Here is a 26,406-nt window from a genome sequence, read left to right on the forward strand (position 1 = left end):
GAGTTGAATACGAAGTAGTGCTTTTATTCTCATTTTATGAGTCAATGTTGTTTAGTGCCCTAATAATTTCTTTCTCTCAAGATATACAATTCCCACATTCGGAGACCACGGTGAGAGTTAATAGGCAAGAATACTGTGGTCAGGCTTTCACTCAAAGGTCTGCCATTTTGTCAATATATTCAACTCTGTCTTTTCTAAGATGGCGTTTTAGAAACGCCAAGTGGCTCAGTCAGTTAAGTGTCCCAACTCTCGATTTCAGCTCAGGTCGTGATCTCGTGGTTGGTGAGTTCGAGCCCCAGGTCAGGCTCTGCACAGACCATGCAGAACCTGCCGGGGATTCTCTCTCTGCCCCTCCCCAGCTCGTGCTCTCTCTCTCTGTCTCTTTCAGAATACATAAACTTTTAAAAATTAAAAATCAAAAAATAATAAAATTAGCAGCAAGAGGAAAGTAAAATGCCTTCTGTTTTTCATTACAAAAGCCATGATTCTTCTGCTGAGGTATGGGTGAATTAATTTTTACCAGCTTATTTTTCTGAAAGACAATGAACAAGAAATATCACCTCAATCTTTCGACAATAAAAAAATAAAACTCAACATTATCGCCAGTCATTAAGTTCCTACTACTGAGTCAGGAATAGGGTTAAGAGTTTGATACACTTACCTTTTATGAGAAGTGTATTTATATTAACCTTATTTATGTACATGATGAAGCAAAATTTCAGAAAGAGTATGAAATTTCCTCAAGGCCATAGACTCGGTAAGTGGCCAAGTTGAGATCCAAACATAAGTGTCAGTCCCAAATGTATGCTATTTCCACCATGGAAAAAACAATGCATCAATTCAATTATGAAAGAGAGACAGAGAGGGAGGGAGGGGAAGAAGCAGAAGAAGAAAGAAAGAAAGAAAGAAAGAAAGAAAGAAAGAAAGAAAGAAAGAAAGAGAAAGAAAAAGAAAGGAAGAAAGAAAGAAAGAAAGAGAAAGAAAGAAAGAAAGAAAGAGAAAGAAAGAAAGAAAGAAAGAAAGAAAGAAAGAAAGAAAGAAAGAAAGAAAAGGAGAAGAGGGGAGGAGGGGAGGGGAAGGGAGGAAAGGAGAGAAGAGGAGGGGAGGGGAGGGGAGGGGAAGGGAGGAGAGGAGAGGAGAGGAAAGAGGTGTTCCAGCACGATGTGTGGAAACTATAGTCAAGAGTATCTTAAAATTCATATCAAAATGCAATGGAACTAGAACACCTAAAACAATTTTGAGAAAGGAAAATAAAGTGGGAGGAATCCGTCTTCTCTGTTTCCAGACTTATTGTATAGCTACACATACAGACACACAGAGTCATGGAGCAGTGGAACAGAATACAGGACTTAAGAATAGAAACACCTAAATATGCTCAGTGGAGAAAAGACAGCCTGTTCAACAAATGGTGCTGCAGCAATTGGCCACATGTAGGCAAAAAATGAACCCAGACCTAGAAGCACACCTTCTACAAAAATTAACTCAATTGGATCATGGGCCGAAACGTAAAAGGTAATACTATAAAGCATCTACAAAAATATATGTGGAATCTTGGTCTGGACTAAGTGTTACTACCGAAAGCATGACCCACAAAAGCAAAAAAGGAATAAACCGGACATCATCACAATGAAAAACTTTTGTTCTGGGGCGCCTGGGCGGCTCAGTCGGTTGAGCGTCAGACTTCAGCTCAGGTCATGATCTCAGGGCTCGTGGGTTCAAGCTATTCGATTGGGCTTTGTGCTGGTAGTGCAGAACGCACTTGGGATTGTCTGTCTCCCCCTCTCTCTGCCCCTCCCCCGCACGTGCACATGTTCTCGCTCTCTCTCTCAAAAAATAAATACACATTAAAAAAAAAACTCTTTGCTCTATGAAAGACCTTGTTTAGAAGGTGAGAAAGACAAACTACCTAAGCTACCTACTGAGAGGAAACATTTGAGAACCACAGGTCTGAAAGGACTGATATCTCGAATATATAAAGAACCCTCAAAACCCAACAGTTACAAAATAAGCAACCCAATTAGAAAATGGGCAAGAGACATACACAGGCATTTTACCAAAATGTAGGTCCACATGGCAAATAAGACATGAAAAGATGCTCAACATTGCTACCCGTTAGGGAAATGGAAATCAAACCCACAAGGAGATATCACCACACACACATCAGAATGTCTAAAATAAAAAACAGCGAGGACACCAAAAACTGGTGCCATCAAATGCTGGTATGGATGCAGAGAAACTAGATCATACGTTGCTGGTGTGAACACAGAATGGTGCAAACACTGGGAAGAATAGAAATACTAGACATGCAAATACCTATAATACGACCCAACAGTAGCACTCCCTAGAGTGCCATTTACCTAGAGGTATGAAAACCTATATTCCTGCAAAAATCTGCACACAGACTTTTATATCTGCTTTATTCATAACAGCCCCAACCTGGAAACCACATTAAATGTCCTTCAGCAGATGAATGGCTAAGCAAACTATGGTCCATCCATCCCATGGGATACTATTTAGCAATAAAAGAAGGAATGGGCGGGGCACATGGATGGCTCAGTCAGTTAAGCATCCTACTCTTGGTTTCAGTCAGGTCATGATCTCTTGATTCGTGGGTTCAATCCCATGTTGGGCTCTGCACTGAGCATGCAGCCTGCTTGGGATTCTCTGTCGCTCTCTCTCTCTGCCCCTCCCCTGCTCACTCTCTCTCTCAAAATAAATAAACGTTAAAAAATAAAAAACAGGAATGAACCATGATAGCCACAATAATCATGGCAATTCCAGAGAAGTATGCGGAGTAAAAAATAAATAAATAAAAGGAACCCCCCCCCCCCCCGCAAATCCCAAAAGCTTACATACCTACGGTTCTATTTATAGAATATTCTCAAAATGTTAACATTATAAAAACGGAAAACAGATTCGTGGTCATCAAGGTTTTAGGGCTGTGGGAAGGGAAACGGGAGGAGAAGCTATAAAAGAGCAACATAAAGGACCCTGTGGTGAAGGAATGTTCTATCTCTTGGCTGTATCCTGGTTGTGATACTATACTATACATATCAAGGATGTTGCCACTGGGAGAAACTGGGTAGGAGAGATTTCAGTGCATTGTTTCTTACAACTGCATGTGAACCTACTATTATCTAAAGTTTGGGGCACCTGGGTGGCTCAGTTCATCAAGTGTCCGACTTCAACTCAGGTCACGATCTTGTGGGTCATGAGCTCAAGCCCCATATGGGACTCTGTGCTGACAGCTCAGAGCCTGGAACCTGCTTCGGATTCTGTGTCTCCCTCTCTCTGCCCCTTCCCTGCTTGTACTCTGTCTCCCTCTCTCTCTTTCAAAGATAGATAAATATAAATATAAATATAAATATAAATATAAATATAAATATAAATATAAATATAAATATAAATATAAATATAAATATAAATATAAAATAAAATAAATTAAATTAAAAAAATAAAATAAATAAAATTAAATTAAAAAAATTAAAATAAAATAAAATAAAATAAAATAAAATAAAAAGATCAACAGCCTGGGTGGTTCAGCTGGTTGAGCATCCAACTCTTGATTTCATCTCAGATCATCATTCTAGGGTCGTGGGCTCAAGCCTCAAGTCTGGCTTTACATTGAGCATGGAGCCTGCTTAAGATTCTCTCTTTCTCCTTCCCTCTGCCCCTCTCCCATACGCACGCACTCTATCTAAAATAAAAATAGAAATAAAAATAAAAGTAAAAGTAAATAAATAATAAAATTTAAAAAACGTTCCTTTAAAAAATGAGACAGTTGGGGCGCCTGGGGGTCTCAGTCGGTTGACCGTCCAACTTCGGCTCAGGTCGTGGTTTTGCGGTTCGTGGGTTCAAGCCCCGCGTCAGGCTCTGTGCCAACAGCTCGGAGACTGGCGCCTGCTTCGGATTCTGTGTCTCCCTCTCTCTCTGCCCCTCCCCTGCTCATGCTCTGTCTCTCTCTGTCTCAAAAATAAATAAAAACATTAAAAAAAAATTTAAAAATGAGACAGTGGTTCTTAATCTTGTGGAAATTGTGGGCAGGGTCTTAATCTTGTGGAAATGGTGGGCAGGGTGGTCCAGACCTCCAAAGAATCTGATCAAAGTTATGAAGCACCACCCCAGGAAGGTCACCTGCACTCTATCCCAGAGCTTACTTAAAGGACTCCACTCATGAACACAGTACACACAAGCTAACATTTATGTTCTCTGGCAACCAGGGCATGAAGAGAGGCTTAAAACACTAGTAAAATAAAGACAGTCCCCCAACTACTCAGCAAAGATCAGCTTCCCGATACTTACTCAAAATTTAGCCATCTACATTCTAGAAAGAAGCTATTTTAACTTCAACATTCACACATATCCGTGGCATTTCTAAACTCACAATTTCATTTTGAATTTCAGAGGAACACGGGTTGCAGGAGGGAAGCATAATCTCTTCCTGGCTTAGAATATCCAAAGGCTTTATTTCCACCCAACTCGAATCAAATTCCTTGAAGTAAGAGGAAAATCAAATTTGATCTCCCTCGTTTCACAAAAACAGAACGGGGAGATTTCTGCACAGATCGCTGCACTTCAATATTTGACCTGTTGCTCAGACTAATTCACCCTCAAGTACAGTGAATATATTAACCTCGTGTTAACAATACAAGTCCAGGGGCGCCTGGGTGGCTCTGTCGGTTAAGCGTCCAACTTTAGCTCAGGTCATGATCTCATGGTGTGGGTTCGAGCCCTGCCTCAGGCTCTGTGCTGACAGCTCCAGCCTGCTCCGGATTCTGTGTCTCCCTCTCACTCTCTGCCCCTCCCTCGCTTGTGCTCTGTCTCTCTCTCTCTCTCAAAAATAAATTAAAATGTTAAAAAAAAATTGAAAAAAAAAACCCAATACAAGTCCAAAAATAGACTGTCAGGCCTTCAGGATGGAGACTGGACCTCTTGATGGTCTACCCTGATCTTAACACTAGCATGCACTCAATAAATATGTGACGAATGATTAAAAAAAAAAATGAAATCAAATACAGCCCCAAATGAAAACTAAATTCTTAAGGATTTTCCATAAAAATTACAAAGCTACTTGAAAAATAAATATTTCTAGTCAATGAATGTATATGATAAAAAAAATACATTGGCAGATGTGGGGGGGAATCATCACATCAGGAATCCGGTTTATGCCTACATACCAAGTCACTAAATTGGCCGTTCTTTGCTTAGTTCAGTTTTAAGGAGGAGGATGAAAGGTTGGTTTATGCATAATTAATCATAACATCCACCCGGCCCATCAAATAAAGATGACTAAAATACCAGCTGAAAAGCACTTCTGACACAGAAGCCGTAGAAATGGATTCACATGGGGACACTGAGTGGTCCTGACTTAGGCGTGTGTGTCCAGTGTATAGGACCGCGAATTGCACTACTGCAGAGTTGAACCTCTTTCTCCTGAGGAAGAAAAACAGTGCTCCGTGTATCTCACTGAATGGCTGAATGTTGATATTATGACCATAACTCTGTCCAGGTACCATAAAAACGGTGGATTCTCTATGAATCACCTAGGGATCCCCAAACCCTAAATATTACAGCTGCTTGGGCATAGTGGATCTGGGAAAATAGGGAAATAAAAGAGTAAGGAAATATTCTGCCTAAAATCTGGCCATTAACTAACCAATTTTTCAAATCCGTTCTCGGCCATCCAAGAGAAAGATCCCCAAATTAACAGAAATTCCCCCTCGTCTGATAAGCTCATTCAAACTGAAGTTCCATGGAGAGGGGTTTCTCTGTCCCTGGTTACCTCTGTCATTTATCTAAGGCTTGTGAAAAATCTTACAAAGGCAAATATTCTTTCTATACCTAGCCTCACTGCCAACCAATATTTGTGCTTGTACAGTAATTGTTGCACGGGTATTAAGTTTGTTTTCCAAACTAAACAGCAAGTTCTTAGAGAATGAAAGCTTATTGCAGTAGAAACAGAAAACATAATAACCACCTAACCATCATCGTCCCTAACAGCACTGTTAGTGAGAAAGATGAGGAAGAAACATTAATTAGGGGGTCGCCTAGGTGGCTCAGTCGGTTGAACGTCCGACTTCGGCCCAGGTCATGATCTCACGGCTCGTGAGTTCAAGCCCCGCGTCGGGCTCTGTGCTGACAGCTTGGAGCCTGGAGCCCGCTTCAGATTCTGTGTCTCCCTCTCTCTCTGCCCCTCCCCAGCTCATGCTCGCACTCTGTCTCTGTCCAAAGTAAAAAAAAAAAAAAAAAAAAAAAAAAAATTATAAATAAATAAATAAATAAAAAGAAAGAAACGTTAATTAGGTTTCCGCTGTGTCAAACCATTGTGTTAAGACCTCTGTAAGGATCATCTTTCAGGTGGGTATTATGAGTATCCTTATTTTTGAAGAAGACTGAGGCTCGCACATGTTAAGAAATTCACCAGAAAGTCACATAATCAGTCGCTGAATAGGATTTTAACAGTCTCATGTCAGAGTGTATGCTCTTAAGCCAGTTTGCACTAATGGATTCATTCATTCATTTGCTCAATAAATCTTCATGAAGAAGACTGCTGATAAAGTGCTACACACCATTCCAGCACTGGGATTCAGCTCTAATTAAAAGATAGAGAAGTCACAGCCCTCATGGAGCCTCCTGTGCTATTTGGGGGATACAGGCAATCAACACATAAAATCAACACACCAGTACGTGAGGGGATGATAAGTCTAGAGAGAAGCAATGGAAGGATTTGGGTGGGAAGGAGGAGGCAATAAATAAAATTAAGGATCTGGAAGGCCTCAGTGAGCTAGTGGCATTTGAAGAAAGACTGAAGGAGATAAGGAAGCCATCCAGGAAGGGGGAAGCCATACTTGAGGGAACAGCATTCCAAGCAGAGGGAACAGCAGGAGAAAGGGTTCTCAGTCAGCACAGGAACTTCAAGCCCAAGGTAAGTCTCTTCCCATGAATTGCATGGAAAGGGACTGGTGGTCTGAGCAGGCAGGGAGACAAATTAGGAGATTATTATAACATTACAGGGAGGCGGTGATGGGGACTTGGACCAGGGTGGAAGGGGTAGATAATATGTGACACAGAATGCAGATATATTTCAAAGACAGAGCCCACAGGATCTCCTGATGGACTGGTTGTCAGAAGGAGATAAAAGGAGACAGAAATGTGCCCGAAGTTTGCTTGTTTGCCATTTGCTTGCCTACTGGATTCATTTTTACCAGGGCAACTAAAATTTTGGGACCTCTAGTGGCTGAGTTGCAGACTCCGGGAGAAGCCAGTCTGGATGAAACAATCAAGGGTTTGGATGTATTAAGTTTGAAGACTCTTAGACGTCTAGGTAGGGATGCAGGCTAGACAGGAGAAGAAGCTCCTGGTGTACAAGAACATCCAGAATATATTTAAAGGCGAGTGATCGAGAGACTGCATGTAGATGAGTGAACAGGTCTGAATTTAAACTCTGAGGCTTACATGGCAATTACTGATTAGAAATTCTCTCGGTTGCAAAAGAAGAAACCAAGTGAAGAGAGTCATAGGATACCGTCTAAGCCACACACTTAGTCAGGTTAATGATGTGCAAATCGCCTGATTCGCCACCCTGCTAAGAATAAAATTTTTAGTGCCTTTTGTGGATTAGCCAGATAAGTGTAGACAACTGTTTCCTCCCCCCCCCCCCCACACCGCCAAAGCCCCCCAAATTGTGGCACAGACATTCCTCAACAAACACAGTATCCCGAGCACAGCTTGAGATCTCCATGAACAACGTAGATGAAGGTATGAGATACGAAGATACTGAGACTTTCGAGTTAAATGAGTTGAATTTCATTAACCTTTTTGATGTTTACAGAAAAAAGTAAGTCTATACATACAATGATTGCTTAATCACTTCAACTACAGAAGATCTCAACTAAAAGTGAGCACTTATCTTTGGTCCATTTGAATGGAGACGGTGTTAAAATGTCTCCTGTCCCATTGTAAAATCACTTAAATCTATGGAATTTGTAAAAACTTCACCCAATGAAACCATCTAGAACTGAAAAACCATTTATGCGACACTTTTAGACAGAAAGATATCTACAATCCCCCATCCTTCCACCAACCCTAACTCACCTTTGCTTGTACCAAACAGATATTTTAATCAGGATCAATGCTATACTCTCATTAGATTTTCATAGATATCATCTTAGTCGATGTTCCCAACATTACGAAACCGTGTTCATTGCATAGATTAGAAAACTGAGGATAAAAGAGGTCAAGGCCATGGAGCTAACGAGTAATAGAAGCAAAATTGGCTCTCTTTCCTCCTTTTCCCAATCTGAGGGAGCATTCCTTAGCAGAACAGCTGCTCACCATGAAATGGTGTTTTCTTGTTTAATTATAAACCCTCCCAAACATGGTTCTAATCCACACACACTTGGCTGGATTCCATTAATGAAACTACTATGTCATATTAGTTCGTCAAGAAGCTTTTGAATTGCAAAGTCACGCATCACCCTTTAGTCCAACATGCACGTAGAAGTGCCTACTCTGTACCAGACCTAATGCCCAAGTGCCGGCTGAGACTTACACATGCTACGTGCCATTCTAGGCTATGTGCAGCCTGGACGAATACCGCGAACACTTCTCACTCTAGACAGAGGGTCTCTATGCATTTCCCGGAAGCGCTCTCCCCCATTGCTTGCAGGCTCCATGAAAACTTGAGTTCGCGGTGTTTTCTGGCAACTGTGGAATCAGCCTCTTTAGTTCATACGAATAAATTACATCATCAAATCACTTAAAAAAATTAACTGGTGATAAAACCGGTGTTAATAAAGAAGACCGGGTTTTGTTGATGGTATCTTTGAGCTTTGCATGAGCAATAACCATCATTGCATCGATATTCTAAACTCTACTCGAGTATTAACACAGACAGAATGAATAAATCCTAGAAAAGTAGACTTCTCACTGGCACCCAATGTACTGTAAAATATAAAATGAATACAAACTCAACTTTATTTCCTTTCCTTCTGCTTCGAATATCTGTCTGTAAACATTGGCACACATATAGGACCATATTATGTCAGCTGTAATAATATAGAAAATAATCTCAATTACCATAAACTAGAAAGTTATGGTAACTAGTCTTTCAAATAAATCACCACGTGTCACAATTTGGCATAAACTCCGATCCTTATGAATAATTCACATTTTGCGCATTAATAATGCATGTCTTCTACCATTTGGAATGCTCCCCAACACAGAATGGATGTCTCTTATCAATTTCCTCAACTGACATGAGGGAGTAAATCTAAAATTAGAACTGCATGTCTTAATGCTCCCTTAAAAATGGCAACAACTCAGCTGGCCCATAAGGTCATCAAAAATATAAAGCTCCTACTATTTCTTGCCTTTTGCCGGGGAGTCACTAGGTTAAGCACCCTAACAATCGTTGCCCCTGCTGATGATGATATTTGCATAGCAGAAAAGATCAAGGAAACTGGCATAGGGCTGACAGAGACCGGTTAGCTCGGTTACATTTCTTCGTAATTATAGATGTATATACTCACAATAACACGGGACATAATTGCTAAAACATGGTAACCGGCAGGGGGAAAAAAAAAAAAAAGAAAGCAAGCAAGAAAGCAAAGGGTCAAACCAAGCAGGCAAGAGTTTTTAATAATTACAGATGTTTCCTACCATCCTCCCTAGCTGATTACCACTGCGAAATTCCTTTTCAATTTTCAGTAAAATTATCTGGCACATAAAAAACTTGAAGACCAAGTAAGAGAAAGGTGCCAATGGCACAGATTTGTAGAGAAAGACATTCAGTTTCTCACTGTAACTCCCAGTGTGGTCACTGCACATCATTGCTGATATTATCATTTCAGACATTACTAAAGTAAACTTTCTGCCCCTCCCCCACCCGAACCCGGCCACCCAAACACACACAACAAACAAACACAGCGACGGTACTGGACACAAGGCAAAGAGAAAGGAGGCAGCCTGAAATCAGGGGGTAAAAAAATCATTCCAGCGTGCTCCCCCGTCTCTGGAGAATTTCCTTCATCAACACTCAGTCTCAAAGAGAAGCAGAAGGAGTTCTCTCTGAAGCCCTAGCCACGGCGAGCAAGGGAAAGGGGGCAAAAGAGAGAGAGTTTTTTTTTTGGGGGGGGGGGGGGGGAAGCCATCCCTATGCCAGCATCTGTCCCCTACAGGTGCCCTCGGGTTCATTCATTCCCGTGCTACGCGTTTAGGGAGCACTTCCTCTGTGGCAGGTATCGGGTTCCACCCTAGAGAATCTTCCCGCTGGGCTCCCGCTGTGTATTCCAGCAACAGAAATCCGCCACCCGGGCTGAGGACCAGAGGAAATCCACCCCGGGCCGGCCAGGCCACGCCGCCTGTGCCAACACCTGGGTCAGAGGCGGGTCGTTGTCCGGGATGCGGGGCCCGAGGAGACCTTCCGTGCGGCAGCAATCTCTGCCGGGTGGGGGTCGGAGGGGCTCTGACCCTGTTGGCACCGAGGGCGCCTGCCCTCTTTTCTGAGCCAGCCGCCCATCCCCCGGAAAAGTTAAGTTGGCGGCGAGTGGCAAGGGGGGGGGGGGGGGGACACCGGGGGCCTCGGGCGGGCTCAGCACCCCCGGCCGGCCTCTCCGCTCTAACTCCCTTGGCTACCGAGAAATATTTATTTCCAGGAGACGGGCTCCAGTGGCCACTGAAGCCGCACACGCGGCCACCGTCGGAAAGCCGAGACGCCCGAGAGATAAAGATAGCTCCGTGACACGCCTAGACCCGGCCTCCCAGGGGCAGCCGCCGGCAAGGCGCATCGGGGCTGAGACAGCCACGGGGGCAGTTCGCCGGCGCGGCCGGGGGACCTCCTTCCAGCCTCCAGGGATGCTGGCGACCGAGGGAGACAATTGGACGCGCGAGCAGCGAAAAGGGAAGAAGGGGGGGGGGGGGAAGGGTCGATACTTACCCCCAGGCGTCTGCTCCGGATCCTCACGTACCCTTGCTTCACTATGTCATTAAAATTGGAAGCCATCCCGGGCAGCCGGTGACCCCCCTCACCCAAGCGCACGCACCCGAGGTGGCTCTGGGGCGGGTCAAGGGCCGGGTCAGGAGGCGGCGTGGGGGGGGGGGGGGAGGGCGGGGGGAAAGTTGACCCGGCGAAGCTGCGGCGGCGGCGGCTCGGCGTGGCCTCAGCAGGCGCGCATCACTCGGTCCCCCAAGCCCCGAAAGTGGGCGGCCGGCTCGCAGCCACTTCGGGGGAGCGCGGGGAGCGCAGCGCCGCGAGGCGAGGCTGGAGCGCCGGCGTCAGCTGACTCATCCGCCAGCCTGGAGGAGGAGGAGCGGCGGCTGCTCAGGGCTCCAGCCCTGCCTCTTCGCGGGCCCCGGGGGAGGGGGTGGGGGGGAGGAGGGGAGAGAGGAGGAGGGGCGGGAGGAGGAGGGGGACGAGGAGGAGGAGGAGGACGGCGGAGGGGTGGGCCCCCCCCGGGGGAGGAGCGGCGGGAGGAGGAGGGGGACGAGGAGGGGAGGAGCGGCGGGAGGAGGAGGGGGACGAGGAGGGGAGGAGCGGCGGGAGGAGGAGGGGGACGAGGAGGAGGACGGCGGACGGGTGGATCTCCCCCCCCCCCACCCCCAAGAGGCGGAGCCGCGTGGGTCCGGGCGCCGGGCCGCGGCCACCCGCAGGCAGACACACTCGGACGCGCTCGCACCCCCTCCCCTCCTCTCCCGCCCACCTGGCCCGCCCCGCCCCCCTTTCCGATCCCTCCCCTCCTCTGGGACCCGGGGCGCGCCCCAGCCCGCCCCCGCACCTCGCTGACGGCCCGCGGAGATAACGCGCCCCCTCTTCCCGCTCCGGTGGAGAGGAAATTTCACTTTTTCACGGCCGCCGCCGACCCCGCCCCTCCCTTCAGCCCCATCCCCTTCCCGAGCAGGGCTGATTTCTACCTCCTGGTGCCGGTGTCTGGGGAGGCGGTGTTGCCATGGTTTGCCTTGACCTTGGCAAAGGAGGGGAGGGATATTGCCCTGGCTTAAGCTACGTTTGAGCTTCCTCGGGTTTCCTTGGCACCCTGGACCCAGCCCTCGGTGATATCATTTGCCACATTTTCCTTGGGTGAGCCTGGCTTTCCCGCCTGAATGTAAGTTACCCAGGGGCTGACACCTGGCCTCATTCATATGTGTACCCCCAAAGCCTAGCCCAGAGCAGGTGCCTGATAAATTCTTAGTGCCAGGCATGGCTCTAAACCCTAAGCACGGATTGCCTCACTTCAACTCCCCTGTTCCTCATGAGGTAGGTCCCCTCCTTATGTAAATGCCAGGCCCATATTTGTGCCCCAGTAGTCTAGCAATAGAGCTCACCCTCATAACCCTTAAGGGATACTGCCTCTAGAATAAGATTGAAAGGGGAGCAGATTCTACACTCACTGCCCCTGACTGCACCACCCTCCTGAAGCATGCTTGAGTTCATACCCACTGACATTTATTGGGCACCAGCCTGCTAGGCATTGTCCTAATCCTGTTAAAGGAATAACGAGATACGTATTATCCTGCATTTTATGGAAACTAAAGCCCTGGCAGAGGAAGACTTGCCCCAGGTCCCACAGGACAAGGAGAGGTGTGTGAAGGGAGAGGTGTGTGACACCCACTTTGCGGTCAACACTGTCCTATTATAGCCCTTCTGGAGTGTAGATGTCATGAGGGCGGGAGCTTCCCTCCTTTCCAAGGAAGATCTTTCTCATCATTTGCCCTCTCCACAAAGGTAAAAAGACAGCATCAGAAATGGACAGTTGCTCCCTGGAGGTGACCAAACCAAGGCTGGATGATCTCTGATCAGAGCTGCGGGGAAGAGGGTTCATTTATTGAGTAGACTATTTGACTTGATAAGATTTGAAGACCTTTCAACTCTAAGATTATATGAATCTTTCCTTTCTCACCAGGAACACGAGCTTTTAGTCATTTTGGTTTGGTGAGTGTCAGGTACAGAAGAGAATCACCCAAGAATGTGTCATAGGAGGACTGAGACCGAGTTGGGACAGTCGAAAAGTAAATATTCCGGGAGGGGAACTCTTTGTGCTATATGGTAAATCATTAACTCTGTCATCATGTTGCTCTTTGATACAAATGATGTTTTAAGTTTGCATCTCTCGCCAAAGAAGGATGAAATGATAAAAATCATTTGGAGAGTTCTTTTTGAAGGCTTAGAACTTAAAAAAAAAAAAATAGTGTCCATGGTTGCCATGAAATAAATGTATTCGTGGAAGGCATTTGTCCAACACATCATTTGTAGACCAAATCAACAGTATCATAGAAACAAAGAATGAAGGAATTGAGGCATAAGGACCTAGAAGTGAATGGCTCAAGAAAAAAGAAATAATTACTGACAAAACCTGAAACTGAGAAATCCATCCCATGGTAATTAATGTTGAGTATAATTGACATCCATAAATAATTAAGCTAGATGTGAGAAAACTAGAATCAAACTAGAAAATATCAAACTAGGGGCGCCTGGGGGGCTCAGTCGGTTAAGTGTCTGACTCTTGATTTCGGCTCAGGTCATAATCTCACAATTGTGAGATTATGTGCTCAGCTTATAATTCTCTGCTCTCACCTTAAAATTCTCTTTCCCTCTCTCTCTGCCCTCCCCCAAAAATTAAAAAAAAAAAAAAAAAGGAAAATATCAAACTAGCTGTGAAGAGACAAGTGATTTTTTTTTTTAATTGCAGGAATGAACCCAGAATACAGTTTTATTCATTTGGTTTTAGTTAAGTCAAACTGTGAAACATGGAAAGTACACAGACTGTAGTATTCACAGGATGAACAGCCGCTTGCATTTGTCCAAAATGTGTAATACACAACCACGGCAGAAGAGGAAAGGAGGCATTCAGAGATACGCAATGTAAGTAGTGCTTACAGAGTTGCACAGTGCACAACTCACACAACTATACACTGCCAAATGGACATACAGTCCCACACAATTCAGTTTCATTGGGGATAAGGCTGATATAAAAAAAAATCATTATTGCAATCCCTATTTTTAACTCAGTTTCCAACACTTCACGCTTCTTATTTGTAGCATCTATTTCTGTTTCCTCAGCATCCACACTCCCTTCTGCCAACAGTGATCATCATATTGATCTTGAGTATACGTTATCCCCTTCTCCCGGTGTGGGTCTGAGGTGGGAGAGTAAGAGTTCATTGCATTAAAATGAAATGAATGCGAGATCAAAATGAATTCCACATGGTAGTACTTCTCTCCTATTTGGGCATCTTGTTGATATGAAACAAAACTGTGTCACGAATTGAAACAGAAGACTGTAACGATCGCACTGCAGAGCCAGAAATTAATCCCAAATTTCCCTACTCCAATATATTCAGAGTGGAAACCCACTGTAGCTTGAAACATGAACAACTCATACCATTCCCTCTGTACTCCATTCAACCAATGATTATTATTGCTATTATTATTATTATTATCATTATTATTATTATTACAAAGCTCTTTGGGACAGAAAACTATGTGCAGAAATTCAGAGGCTTCTGCAACTTTTCCAGGGTAGGTACGTGATGGGTTCCCACGCCTCGCCCAAAAAGGTTGTACCTACACCAGCTACCACAAAGGACCAAGGCAGAGGCTGAAATGGCACTTGTCCAATATCTTTACCAAAAATAGCCTGAGCTTTGGCCCCACTGCCTGCTGCTCTCAGTGGGAGAGTCGCAGAAACGGGCAGCCTTTCCTCTGGCAAGGTAAGCCAGTGCTAATAAAAATGAGTCGGCTATCACTAAGGAGAGAGGTTGTTTGCTGTCCTGCCAGGTCCCCCTCCACCAGTCCTTCCCCACCTAAAGGAAGACAACTTGCAAGATGACACAGAAATCAGGTAGAAGGAAACCTGGGAACAGAGCTGCTTCTGTTACTCATTGCTTCCTTGCTTCCTTCCTGCATCCAACAAATAATGACTGAGCACCTGCTATGGGCAGAGATTGCCACACACACACACACACACACACACACACACACAAACCCCACAAAGACAAACAAAATCCCTATCCCCATGGAACTTATACCCCAGTAGGAGAGAGAGAAAAAAATAAGCAGATAAACAGCTTATAAATAGCTATAGCTGATAGCAAAAAGAACATGAGTGTTGTGCTACGTGGGGAGTAACGAGCAGCCTTACTTTCGGTAAGAAAGAGTCAAGGAAGACTTCTCAGAGGAGGTGACATTCAAGCTAAGACAGGAACGATGGGCAGAAGCTACGGGAATCATCAGGGAAGCGTGTCCCAGCTAGAGCCAAGGGCACTGGAGAAAGCCGAATACAGCAAAGTTATAGTTTTAAAATATTATTCTGTCTGATGAACAAAAAATAGATTAGGAGGGACTGAACCGGAAATGGTGAGACCATCGAAAAAATCTGCTTCTAAAGACCTGGCACCCAAAAATCTTTAAGGAGAGAGAAATGAAGCTTCCGCTGAGAATGTAAATGCTTTTAAATTTTTTAACGTTTATTTTTGAGAGAGAGACAGACAGACAGACACAGAGCACAAGCAGGGGAGGGGCAGAGAGAGAGAGAGGGAGACACAGAATCCGAAGCAGGCTCCAGGCTCGGAGCTGTCAGCACAGAGCCCAATGCAGGGCCGGGACCCACAAGCCGTGAGATCATGACCTGAGCTAAGTCGGAGGCTTAACCGACTGAGCCGCCCAGTCGCCCCGAGAGTGTGAATTTATATCAATTGATACAACTGTTTTGGAGCATGATATCTATCCAAAATTTTTAAACTTTTGTAATTGCTTATCCAGTTCTGGAAATGCATGCGAAGGCACGAAGATTTAGTTACAGGAATACTCACAGCAGTGGTATTTATGACAGTATGTATGTTTATCTTAACTTCATAGAGACATGTGTTAATATAAAACGTATGCATCTACATATATATTTTACATGGAAGCAGGTCCACTAAACTTTGCTTATTGAAAAGTTATTTTTCTCAACCTGAATGAAATCTCCGGAAGGTCTCTGGCTTTTTGGGCTACTACTAGGTAATGAAGAGTCCATTTCAGCCTAATAGCCATATCACACTGAATATCATTCAAATTAGGTTTTGTCCCTTACCCCAGTTGGGAACTAGGAGCTTGGGGGTTGGGAATGGCTTCTTCACTGATTTTCTGACCTGCCTCCTCTCCTCCATAATGACTACGGGCTTCTGGCTTCCAGGAGACTGGAGCTCGAGGGGAGAAGGAAAGGCTAGAACACAGGAGAGGTTTTTTTAAGTACTTTTCTTAAGTTTATTTATTTTTTTTTAAATTTTTTTTTAATGTTTTTATTTATTTTTGAGACAGAGAGAGACAGAGCATGAACGGGGGAGGGGCAGAGAGAGGGGGAGACACAGAATCAGAAGCAGGCTCCAGGCTCTGAGCCATCAGCACAGAGCCCGACGCGGGGCTCGAACTCACGGACCGTGAGATCGTGACCTGAGCTGAAGTCGGACGCTTAACCGACTGAGCCACCCAGGCGCCCCTTAAGTTTATTTTTTTAATTTGACAGAGGGAGAGAGAGGGAGGTGGGGGTGGGGTGTGTGGGCAGAGAGAGAGAGAGAGAGAGAGAATCCCAATCCCAAGCAGGCTCCACACTGTCTGTACCCCACTGGGGGCTGGAACTCATGAACCCAGAGACCATGACCGGAGTCAAAATCAAGAGTCAGAGGCTTCACCGGCTGAGCCTCCCCGACTCAGGCTCCCCACGGGCAAGTTTTGCCTTGGAGTAGATGACCTCTGGGCAACAGGTATATAATATTTGCTCTTTCTCTCACAGAGCTTTTGTGAGTTCCTTAGAGATGCTAAGAGCTCTTTCTTCTCAGTCTGGCTGCTCTTTACTCCACCCCAGGGTCTCATGCTCCAGGGTTCTGGCCCTTCCAGGTGGTTCTGTTGGTGGATCTATTCTAAGACAAGCCCTCCCCGGCCAGAGGAAAAACTCACTCGGTGTTGGCCCTGCCAGTGAATGATGAGCCCACTCCCGGGGCACCCACTGCTTTTAGCTCTGTCGTGAGTCAAGGCAACTAGTTGACTCCAGGCCTTCACCTTCTGAATATTAAGGAATGGGTCTAACACCAGTCCTTGTGTCCCCGGTACTTGAGACGACTCACTTCTAGCCTTCTAAGTGATTCTCTTGAAAATCGCTCCCTTGCTATAAAGTAAGGGGAAAGCCCTCCCTTCCTTGTCTCATGGGCAGGAGAAAAGCAGCTCTCTGCCAAAGAACCAGCCTCTTCAAACTCTTGAACCACAGCGTCTTATTTAGGCTGGCGGTACATGATCAACTATTGCAGACAAAATGGTTTTGAACTCTCTTTTTGCAACTTCTGCACAGATAGTCCAGCACCTTGCTTTAGAATGTTTTCTATAAGTTTCCCCCACTGGGCTTTTGAGGCTTCTGCTGAAATTGAGTCAATAGGAAGAGTCACATTTAGCAATGGGTTACAAACCCGTATCAAAACCATTAAAATGGATATAAAAGACATCCCCCTCTTATTCGTTCATCCAACAAATATTATCTGAGCCAGGCTGGCGAGGCACTGAGGAGCCAATGAAGCAGACAGAAAAAACCAGACTGAGCTTGTAGAGGTGACAATGCACCAGGAATACAAGCCTTTAAGAAAATACTCGGGGCGCCTGGGTAGCTCAGGTGGTTGTGCATCCGACTTTGGCTCAGGTCATGATCTCACGGTTCATGAGTTCGAGCCCCACGTCGGGCTCTGTGCGGACAGCTTGGAGCCTGGAGCCTGATTCGGATTCTGCGTCTCCCTCTCTCTCTACCTCTCTCCTGTCACGCTCTGTCTCTCTCAAAAATAAACATGAAAAAAGTTTTTTTAAATACTCAAATTATTTTGAGTGAAATTATGCACAGAAGAAAGTTACATGGTGCTGTTTGGGGAAGGATGAAGAAACAGGACGTGACCCCTTTGGAAGATGGGGGAGGGAGAAGTCAGGGAGCTGGAATAGGGAAGGAGAAGGCACTCGCCCCTGAGGGAGGGTAGAGAGGGTGGTGGGGAGAAGGACAGCATCTGCCAGTGTCCCAGACAGAAGAATATATGGCACTTTTAGAACAGAAGGTGGTTAGGGGAACTGGAATTTGGAGAATGAGAAGACAGTATTGGGCGATGAGCCACAGAGGATAAGAGGGTTTCTCAGTATGTTATAAATAATCTATGAGGTAGGGTCTGGTTTTTTAAAAACTTAGTTGTTTTTTTTTTTTTAAACAAGGTTGAATATATCTACAGTAAAATAGTAGCGGTGGTTATTATTTGTTGTTGGGAGTATTAGATTAACTTTCTCCTGTGTGCTTTAAAATAAATAAAAATAAATCCTAGGGGCACCTGGGTAGCTCAGCTGGTTAAGTGTCTGACTCTTGATTTTGGCTCAGGTCACGATCTCACGGTCGGTGAGTTTACGACCCTCGTCAGCTCTGTGCTGATGGCGCAGAGCCTGCTTGGGATTCTCTCTCTAGCCTTCTCTTTCTGTCCCTCCCCCGCGCGTTCTCTCTCGCTCTCTGTCAAAATAAATACATAAACTTAAAAAAAATTGAAATGCAATTTTTAAAAGTCGGATGACTCTTTCTGCACGGGTGGACCTCGTATCTTGAGTTTTATAACCCAGGACACAAAAGCAAACGTAAGCCTCTAGTGAACTTAACTGGACCACAAAAAAAAAAAAAAAAAAAAAAAGAAAGTCTTGTGATCATTAAGCTCTTCCAGATATTTGAGTTTCTTTCCTGATGAGAAGAGTGTTCCTCTCTGTAGGTCAATGCAGAGCCAACCCAGGAAGATCTAGGCCAACACATGAGAAAAAGACCGAGAGAAGCTAAGTACATGATGAAGGCCCTTGGCATTTCTAGAGCTCCTTTTCAAAATGTAGCATGTATCATGCAGTGGTTTGTACAAGCAGATTAGAAGGTCAATATTCCAGGGGTCTCCTCAGGGCTGTCCCCTAGTTCACTGAGTGACTTTGCGCAAGCCATTAATTTCTCCGGCCTCATAACCTGATCTGGAAAACAGAGATAAACGGCACCAGCCTCACTGCCACAGTCTGTTGAAGTCCCTGGATAGGATGTGTGAAGAGGGCAGCGTCTTAGGTTGGAAGTGCTTGGCCAAAGCTAATTAATCCTCGCAGCACCCCCACGCCCTGTCATATCGTCCACTTTTCACAGCTGAGGGACCTGAAACAGAAAGCCTGAGCAACTTGTCCAAAGACACAGACGTCTGCATCGGAACCGGGGGGATTAGCAGGCGACAGCAGTGGCATCCGAAGAGGCAAGATTTTCACTTCGCTCATAAAATACGATGAAATTGCATCTGGAATGTTTTCATTTTGAAGACATAGTTTCTGTGTCAGTGGATTATAAGGCAAAGAAAAAAAACCAGTCACATTTGTGTGTGTGTGTGTGTGTGTGTGTGTGTGTGTGTGTGTGTGTGTGGTGGGTGTGTGGGTGTGTGTGTGGCAATTTAGGGACTCCTTTCTTTGGCTGGTGACTGTAATTAGCTGCACACAGCAATTCTACCTCTATCTCACTGGCCAGAGCTTAGTCACATGCCCTGGGCTTTACAAAGAGATGGGGAAGTGGGGAAATGTAGGTTTTATGCAAGGCAGCCACGAGCCACGCTAAGTGTGGGAGTCGAGGGCAAAGGCAGAGGGCGGCTTGCTCGAGGATTGGATCAGTTCTAGAAACCCTGAGGGCACGCAGTGACCCGTAAGGAAGCTACTGGGGACCACGAGGAATCCGAACATCCTGGTATCTTCACGTGGCCTCAGGCAAATTCACAGTCCTCCTAACATTATCCCCCACTGGTATTTCCTCTTTCGTCAGTTTCGTTTTTTTTTTTTTTAGCTGAAAGTAGCATAAAGCTCCACCGCAGGAATCTCAGATCAAAGGCTAAGTTTATGGCTGTAGTTTACAAAATCTAAGATGCCGCTAATTTCAGAGTGCACTACCACTTTCTGCACTAGGAAGGAAGAAAAATTACTTCTGGCTTAACTTTTCAGGTCGATGGCCGGCCACCAGAGGTTATTAAAGCTTTAGGGAGGTTTAATTGTCATGCAGCAAACTGCAGATACGTAAAATGTGAAGTAAGTCCTTACTCAAGAAACTCAAATATCTGGAAGAGCTTAATGATCACAAGGACATGCGGGTACACCAGGGAAGTCATCCCCACAGTCAGGATAACAGACATAGCCTTCATCCCCAAAGTGCTCTCATGCCCCTGCTGTCTCGAGCCACCACGCTCTGGGCTATGGTAGCCATCATTTTGCAATATATAAATGTTTCGGATCAACACTTGTACACCTTAAACTTACGCAGCATAATATGTCAATTACATCTCAATAACTCTCAGGGGGAAAGTTGTATTTTTTTTTTTTCTGTACTTATCTCACTACAACTTAGCGGAGACCTGCACAGCTGATGCATGTCGTTCATTAAACTGCTGAATCACACTCCATCATTTGACAAGAGCACATCTTCTTTCTCCTCTCTCTACTGATGGACATCTAAGTTATTTCCGTTTTATCCCATTACGAGCAATAGGCATCAAATTGTTATGTCTAAAATATGAAATAAGATCATCATCATCATATCTTTTTTTAAAAAAAAAAAATCTGAAATCGCTGACAGTCATTGACGCTCAATATCAAAATTCTTGAAAACAATAGCTGCTTGTGGGCTCTTTTTATGAAATCAAATACTCAATAGACCTTCTAAGGAGCAAGTGCAATAAAAGAGTCTGTTTTGCAGAAACTCTGCAGGGAGAATGAAAACGAAACTAATATATTTTAAATATTTCTTTGATTTCCCCTGTTAAGCTTCAACTTGTAACTCTTACATCAGTCTATTTAAATAACTGCAAACATATAACCATGAATGATAGAGGCAGGAACATGCAAGGACTCTGCATTTAGTATTTTAGCTCAAAGCGTTGCATCTGTCCTTCCTTATGAAGTGACTTTAGCAAGATCATGTTCCGTTTGCACGTAGAATGAAAGCCCCATTCCTCCTTGTCCTACAAGGTCACACATGCCCCTGGGTCCTCATCCACCCCCTTGACATCAGCTACTCCTTGCCCCTGCACACCTCCTTCCCATCCACAAAGAACTTCCTCCTGTTCCCGAGAAACACCAAACTCACTCCCACCTCAGCATCTTAGCATTTGCTTGTTCCTTTCTTTGCAAACTCCTGCCTCAGATTTTCGCATGACTGACTCCTTGTTATTATGTATCAGCTTGTGTCACCTCCTCTGAGAAGCCGTTCGTGACCTCTGAATCCAATTAGCATGCTTCTTCTAACCAAATCACTTGCCTTCATAAAACTGTTATTTTGTGCAAAATACTAAGTCTAATGATACGTTGGCATGCCTCCTGTCTGTTCCCCACCTTCTACGAAACTGGGCGTGAGTAGGAACCTTTCTGACTTGTCCACTATAAGCCTCAGTTCCTGGGACGATGCTGGCACTGATGAATGACTGAATGAATGAATGAATGAATGAGTGGAGTGAAATTAAAGCAAAAAACAGTGCCTTCAGGCTATCTGATGCTACATGTGCCCTGAGATGTTGAATGAATGGCGGAAACCTAAAATAACGTCTGCATTGCCATTGCTGTACCTTCTTGGGTGCGAGCCATTTGTAGGCAAATACATCTCATGGCATTTCCTTCAATGAAGACAATTAAACATCAATGGAGCACTCAAGGTACACTTGTTTGTAGAGGTGTTCGGCACTAAAGAAAGAAGTCCAAACAAACAAGCAAAAACAACCAACAACTATGGACTTTGGAGTCCAACAGATTTGGTTCAAATTCCCACCTCACTATTTACACTGTCTCTGAACTAGTATTTCCCCACCAGGGCAATTTTGTCACCCAGGAGCTATTTGTCTGGAGACATTTGGACTGTCATAACTGTGGGGTGAGGGGGGCAATCTGCATCCAGTAGGTGGAGGCCAGGGAAGCTAACTAAATATCCTCCCCACAAAGAATTACCCAGCCACGATTGCCACCATGGTTGAGAAACCCTGCTCTCAACAAATTGCTTAATTTCTCTTGTATTTTACGTTCTCATCTGCAAATTGAGAACAGACCATATCAACCGTGTAGGATTACTGTAGAGATTAGGAAAAATGTGTTTAAGGCTCATGTCTGGAGCATGGTAAGTCAACAAGTAAACATTATGTTTATTATGAACATCACATGTTATATTGTTTATCATTTCTCTTTATTAGTTGCTAAGGCATGAAGCTCCTTCTCTGGGTGGAGATTTCCTTCTTCTCTTTGAATCCTCAGTTCCTAACAGAGGGGCTGGCACTGAGCAGATGCTTAATGTGGCCTCAATTAATTAAACTAAATCTTGAATTGTCTAAAACATCTGAGACTTAGCTCATCTTATACTTTGTCCCTCTTTCTCAAAATTAGTTTGATCGCTCTAGTCAGTACCGTCCCCTTTATGATCAATTTTTTAAATTATTTTCTCATGAATCATCTTGTTGGCCTCTTAAGTCAAAATTAAATCACAGGACATGAAAATTAATGATCTGGACCCTGATCTGCCTTTACCTGGCTTATAGACAAAGCGGATGCAGCACACTGGCCTTCTTACTACTTCTTGACAAGCCAACCAGGTTTCTGCCTCAGGGCCTTTGCACTTCTGGCTAGAATGCTCTTCTCTCTGGATATCAGTGTGAGATCTTAATGTTCCTTTCTCTGGTTATCGTGGGGTTGAGTGTTGTTGTATTCCTGTTAGTGTAGTCTAGATAACATATTCTAGATAGCAACTTCTTTTAAGTGTTACAAAAACCTTTTGGCCTGGGGTGGTCTTTTCTTTTTCTTTATGATGTCTTCTCGTGAACAGAATGGAATCAAACTTCACCGATCATTTCTTTAAGCTGGTCATGGGAGCGTCTTTTTAAAGAAACCTCTCAGGATCCTAATGTCATAAAATATTTTCCAACGTGTTTTTCCACAAGCTTTAAAGTTTTGCTTTCACAGGGAAGTGCCTAATTCATGGCGAATCGCTGTGCTGTGGCAGGTTGGAATGCGGTTCACCTATTTCTACGTGAAACCACTGGCAGTGGCCCTCTCTGCACATCAGTCTACAGTGTCGCACCTGTTCCAGCTCCAGTGTCCCGCTGTGGGACAGCTTCTGGACCTTCAGCTATATGCCCGTCCCCAACCCTAGTGATCATAGCTTTGTATCAAGTTTCTTCCCTCATCTAAGGCTGCCCCTTCTGGTTTTCTGCTTGTTTTTCCCCCCCAGGCCCCTCCCCTTTTGCTATGCCATAAATGCTGGTGTTCTTAGGGGTTCGGTGCACTTCTCTCTTACTTCCTCATTCTAGACGCGATCCCGTTGCCATATGCTCCCCAAATGCATGCCTGAACTATGACCTGTCTCCCAAGTTCTGTAACCGTATGTCCAAGAACAATAGCCCACGCGTGCTGAGTACACACTGGGTTCCAAACACAATCCAGGAGCTCACGGCGCATCATCAGCTCACCGAATCCACCAGCAACGCAGCGTGGCAGGGACAACTGTCATGACCCATAGTCACCAGTGAGAGAGCTGTGGTACAGAGGTTAAGAGACTTGCCCAAGGTCTCAGAGCCAGTGAGTGGGGGCAGGCAGGCTGGCAACACCATGGACAGAGCACAGCACACACTCAATCTGTATGTTCTACCATTTACTGGGGCGCTCTAGCCGGATGTCCCCAGCACAGGTCAAACTCAGTGTGTCCCAGTCTGAGCTATTGTTAGTGGGAGTTTTCCAGTGGCCTGAAAGGGACTGAGCACGTGTATATACATACACACAGACACTCCTGCATCTGTATACTCACAGGAAAAAATTATTCAGATGTTTGCTTTTTATTTAATTTTGTTAATATTCAATTTATGAAGTTCACAAATTAAAAAACCTATTTGCTAAACACACACACACACACACACACACACACACACACACACAAACACACAGGAGAAACTGGGTGAGGGGTACCAGGGACCTGTCTATACCATTTTTCCTTTCTGTAAATCTTTATTCCAAAATAAGTTTAAAAAAATCTGGTTTTTCCTTTTAACTTTGACTGTAAAAAATTAGTATTGTGTTTATCAGTCTTGCAGAATTCAACCTTCACTTCTAAAGAGTCTTTGAATGACGTTTGGCTCATTTTCAAGCTTAAACACTTTTAAACATTTTAAACTGTATTTATGAATTTAATATATTTGATTTCCTTCTTAAGTACTTCACCTGCGTACCACAACATGTAGACTCTTCCCCAATACAAAGAATTTTTATGAATTTTAAACAGGTAAATACTGCGAGCCTTAAAATCTTCTGAAATATCTCAATGCATAGTAAAATTTAGTTATAAGCCTAAACCAATTCTTCATGGACTCTTTTACTTTTTTCCTGTGAGGCTATAACTTTCAACTTGAATAGACCAAATTCTTTGAAATTCTGTAAGTATATTAAAAAAAACCCTAAGTATGTAACAAAATGTTAATAATGTGGTTTTGATTCTGCTGAACCTGTCTACTCTCAATTGCCAGGCTCCCTGGCTTCCGGGAGGCATGGAGTGCAGGAAGGTGGGGATCAGCCCAATGAATGCAGGCTAGGATCCCGATAGCACGACATTCCAGCTAAGACAAAAACAGCTATCCTTACACTGCGATCCGTTTGAGCGATTGCCTATTCCGCATGCTGGAGGTTCCTAATGCCTGGGGCACGGTCTGATTCTTCTCAGCAATATTTTTGGTCCCCGTAAACTTCGCCTTAGAGTTGCTTTGTCGTGGACCACAGAAAATAAGAAACGATGGCGTGCCAAGTCACATGTGCCACAACCCTAGATTCCAGTCACATTCAAGATCCTAATTCTGCCTCCTCCCAGAAATGCGCTCCCCCACTCTGCTGGCACTCGTGATTGAAATCTGCATTTCCCCGGCCCTTGATATCTGTCAGTATTTTCCATCTAGGTCTGAATACCAGTGGATTTGTCAGGAATCCTGAATTCTTGTCCATGCGTTCTCTCCTCGGACGATACGACCCTCACTGATACTCAAAATGACATCCCTTTACGTTTTGCCTTCTCACATCGACTCGGGGGGCCATTCTCTTGACCCCTTTGTAACCTTCTACCTTTCCCTCCAAACCTCCACAGCCCTTGCCACGTCCCACCCGACTCACTCTCAGTACCTGGCCTCTCGTAGCGCACTAACCACAAACCACACGCTCTTCCTTAATGCTGCTTCCTCCTACATTCTCCCCTCAACAGTTCCTGATTTATATATTTTGATGCCCCTTTGTTTTTGTGCATAAAGATACATGACTGTTTTTTTTTTCACTGAGTTGTGTAACACCAAAATGAAATGAGCTTCCTTTACATCAATAAATCATGCCTTAAATCTTATTTCATAGATTAATACAGTACACCCTCTTAATGTTTTTGTGATGGTCTGCCCATCCTTTATTTTTAATCTATAGGAATCATTTTAAAGGAGTCTTTTAAAGTTAGTCTTCAGTTAGTATATGATTGAATGCATCTTTTCATTGGATAGTTTAATTCACTTTCATTTTTAATATTTTTTGGTCTGTTTCATCTTCCTCCTCTCCCCTTCATTTTTGCTTTCTGATTTTACACTCCTTTTACATTTCATCCTTCCCCCCCCTTTTTATATACAAGCTGTATTTTCTTTTTTAATTTTTAATAATGCTGATGTAAAAAAAAAGTTGTTGACGACTGATACTATCCACAGCAACACAATTTACCGTCTACATTAATATGATTTCATTATGCCAGGAAATTCTTGCCCAGAAAAATGAAGTTGCAAATAACTTTATTGTTTGTTTGCGAAACTTGCTGAGAATCCATTTACCCAAACAATAGACTATTCCCCTTTTCCCTTCAGTACAAGGAACAATAGTCTCTTCTTCCTACTAAAGAGTGGATTGCTCAGAGCGGATTCATCACATTCTTGCTTCTATTCGAAAGACTCCTTCAAGATGTTCACCTTTCCGCATCCATCATTCCTCAACTATATCACAAACTTTGCCAATACCAGTCAAGCCCCTGCATTGAAAGACCCACCTTAAATCAGGCCACAGAAACCTCGCAGACATCCACTTTTGGCTTTCCCCTCTAGAGATGCTACTGAGACTCCAGCCTCCCTTACTGCAATAAATGATAAATTTGGCTTTGCTTGATCTGTAGGCTATTTTAATGATCTCTTTGGGGAGTCAGCAGTCAACACTATCCTATTTTTATTCCCCCGGTAGTTAATTTTACAACTTTATGAATATATTTCAATCTATTTTTAACAGTCTAACTTTTGCAGAAGATAAAAAATTAAGCAATTTTTATTTCCCCCAGACCCCACTCTCTTTCTTGCCTTTATTAAGAAGATATATGGTATAAGATTATAACG

General features: G+C 44.2%; 1 protein-coding gene and 1 long non-coding RNA gene across 3 annotated transcripts in view; one reads left to right on the plus strand and one right to left on the minus strand.

Annotated features, from left to right (window-relative positions):
• DOK5 (docking protein 5) overlaps positions 1-11,363 on the minus strand; it is a 153,427-nt gene extending 142,064 nt beyond the window's left edge. Inside the window, exons 1-2 of one of the 2 annotated variants that reach the window (XM_053890117.1) lie at positions 10,937-11,363; positions 4,385-4,492 (exon numbers count right to left, since the gene is read on the minus strand). In XM_053890117.1, the coding sequence (XP_053746092.1) occupies positions 4,385-4,492; positions 10,937-11,002 (174 nt within the window). In that variant the 5' untranslated portion in view covers positions 11,003-11,363. The remainder of the gene's footprint in view (positions 1-4,384; positions 4,493-10,936) is intronic. The other variant, XM_053890118.1, reaches the window with a different exon arrangement.
• A 461-nt stretch (positions 11,364-11,824) lies between these two features.
• LOC109272239 (uncharacterized) lies at positions 11,825-23,376 on the plus strand. Its single transcript, XR_002082342.2, has 4 exons — positions 11,825-12,253; positions 12,900-13,005; positions 13,686-13,858; positions 22,982-23,376. It is a non-coding gene; the product is annotated as an uncharacterized LOC109272239 (long non-coding RNA).
• Positions 23,377-26,406: the final 3,030 nt, after the last annotated feature.

Source organism: Panthera pardus, unplaced genomic scaffold (assembly GCF_024362965.1).
Source record: "Panthera pardus isolate Hobbes unplaced genomic scaffold, ASM2436296v1 HiC_scaffold_25, whole genome shotgun sequence".
Taxonomy (NCBI): Eukaryota; Metazoa; Chordata; class Mammalia; order Carnivora; family Felidae; genus Panthera; species Panthera pardus.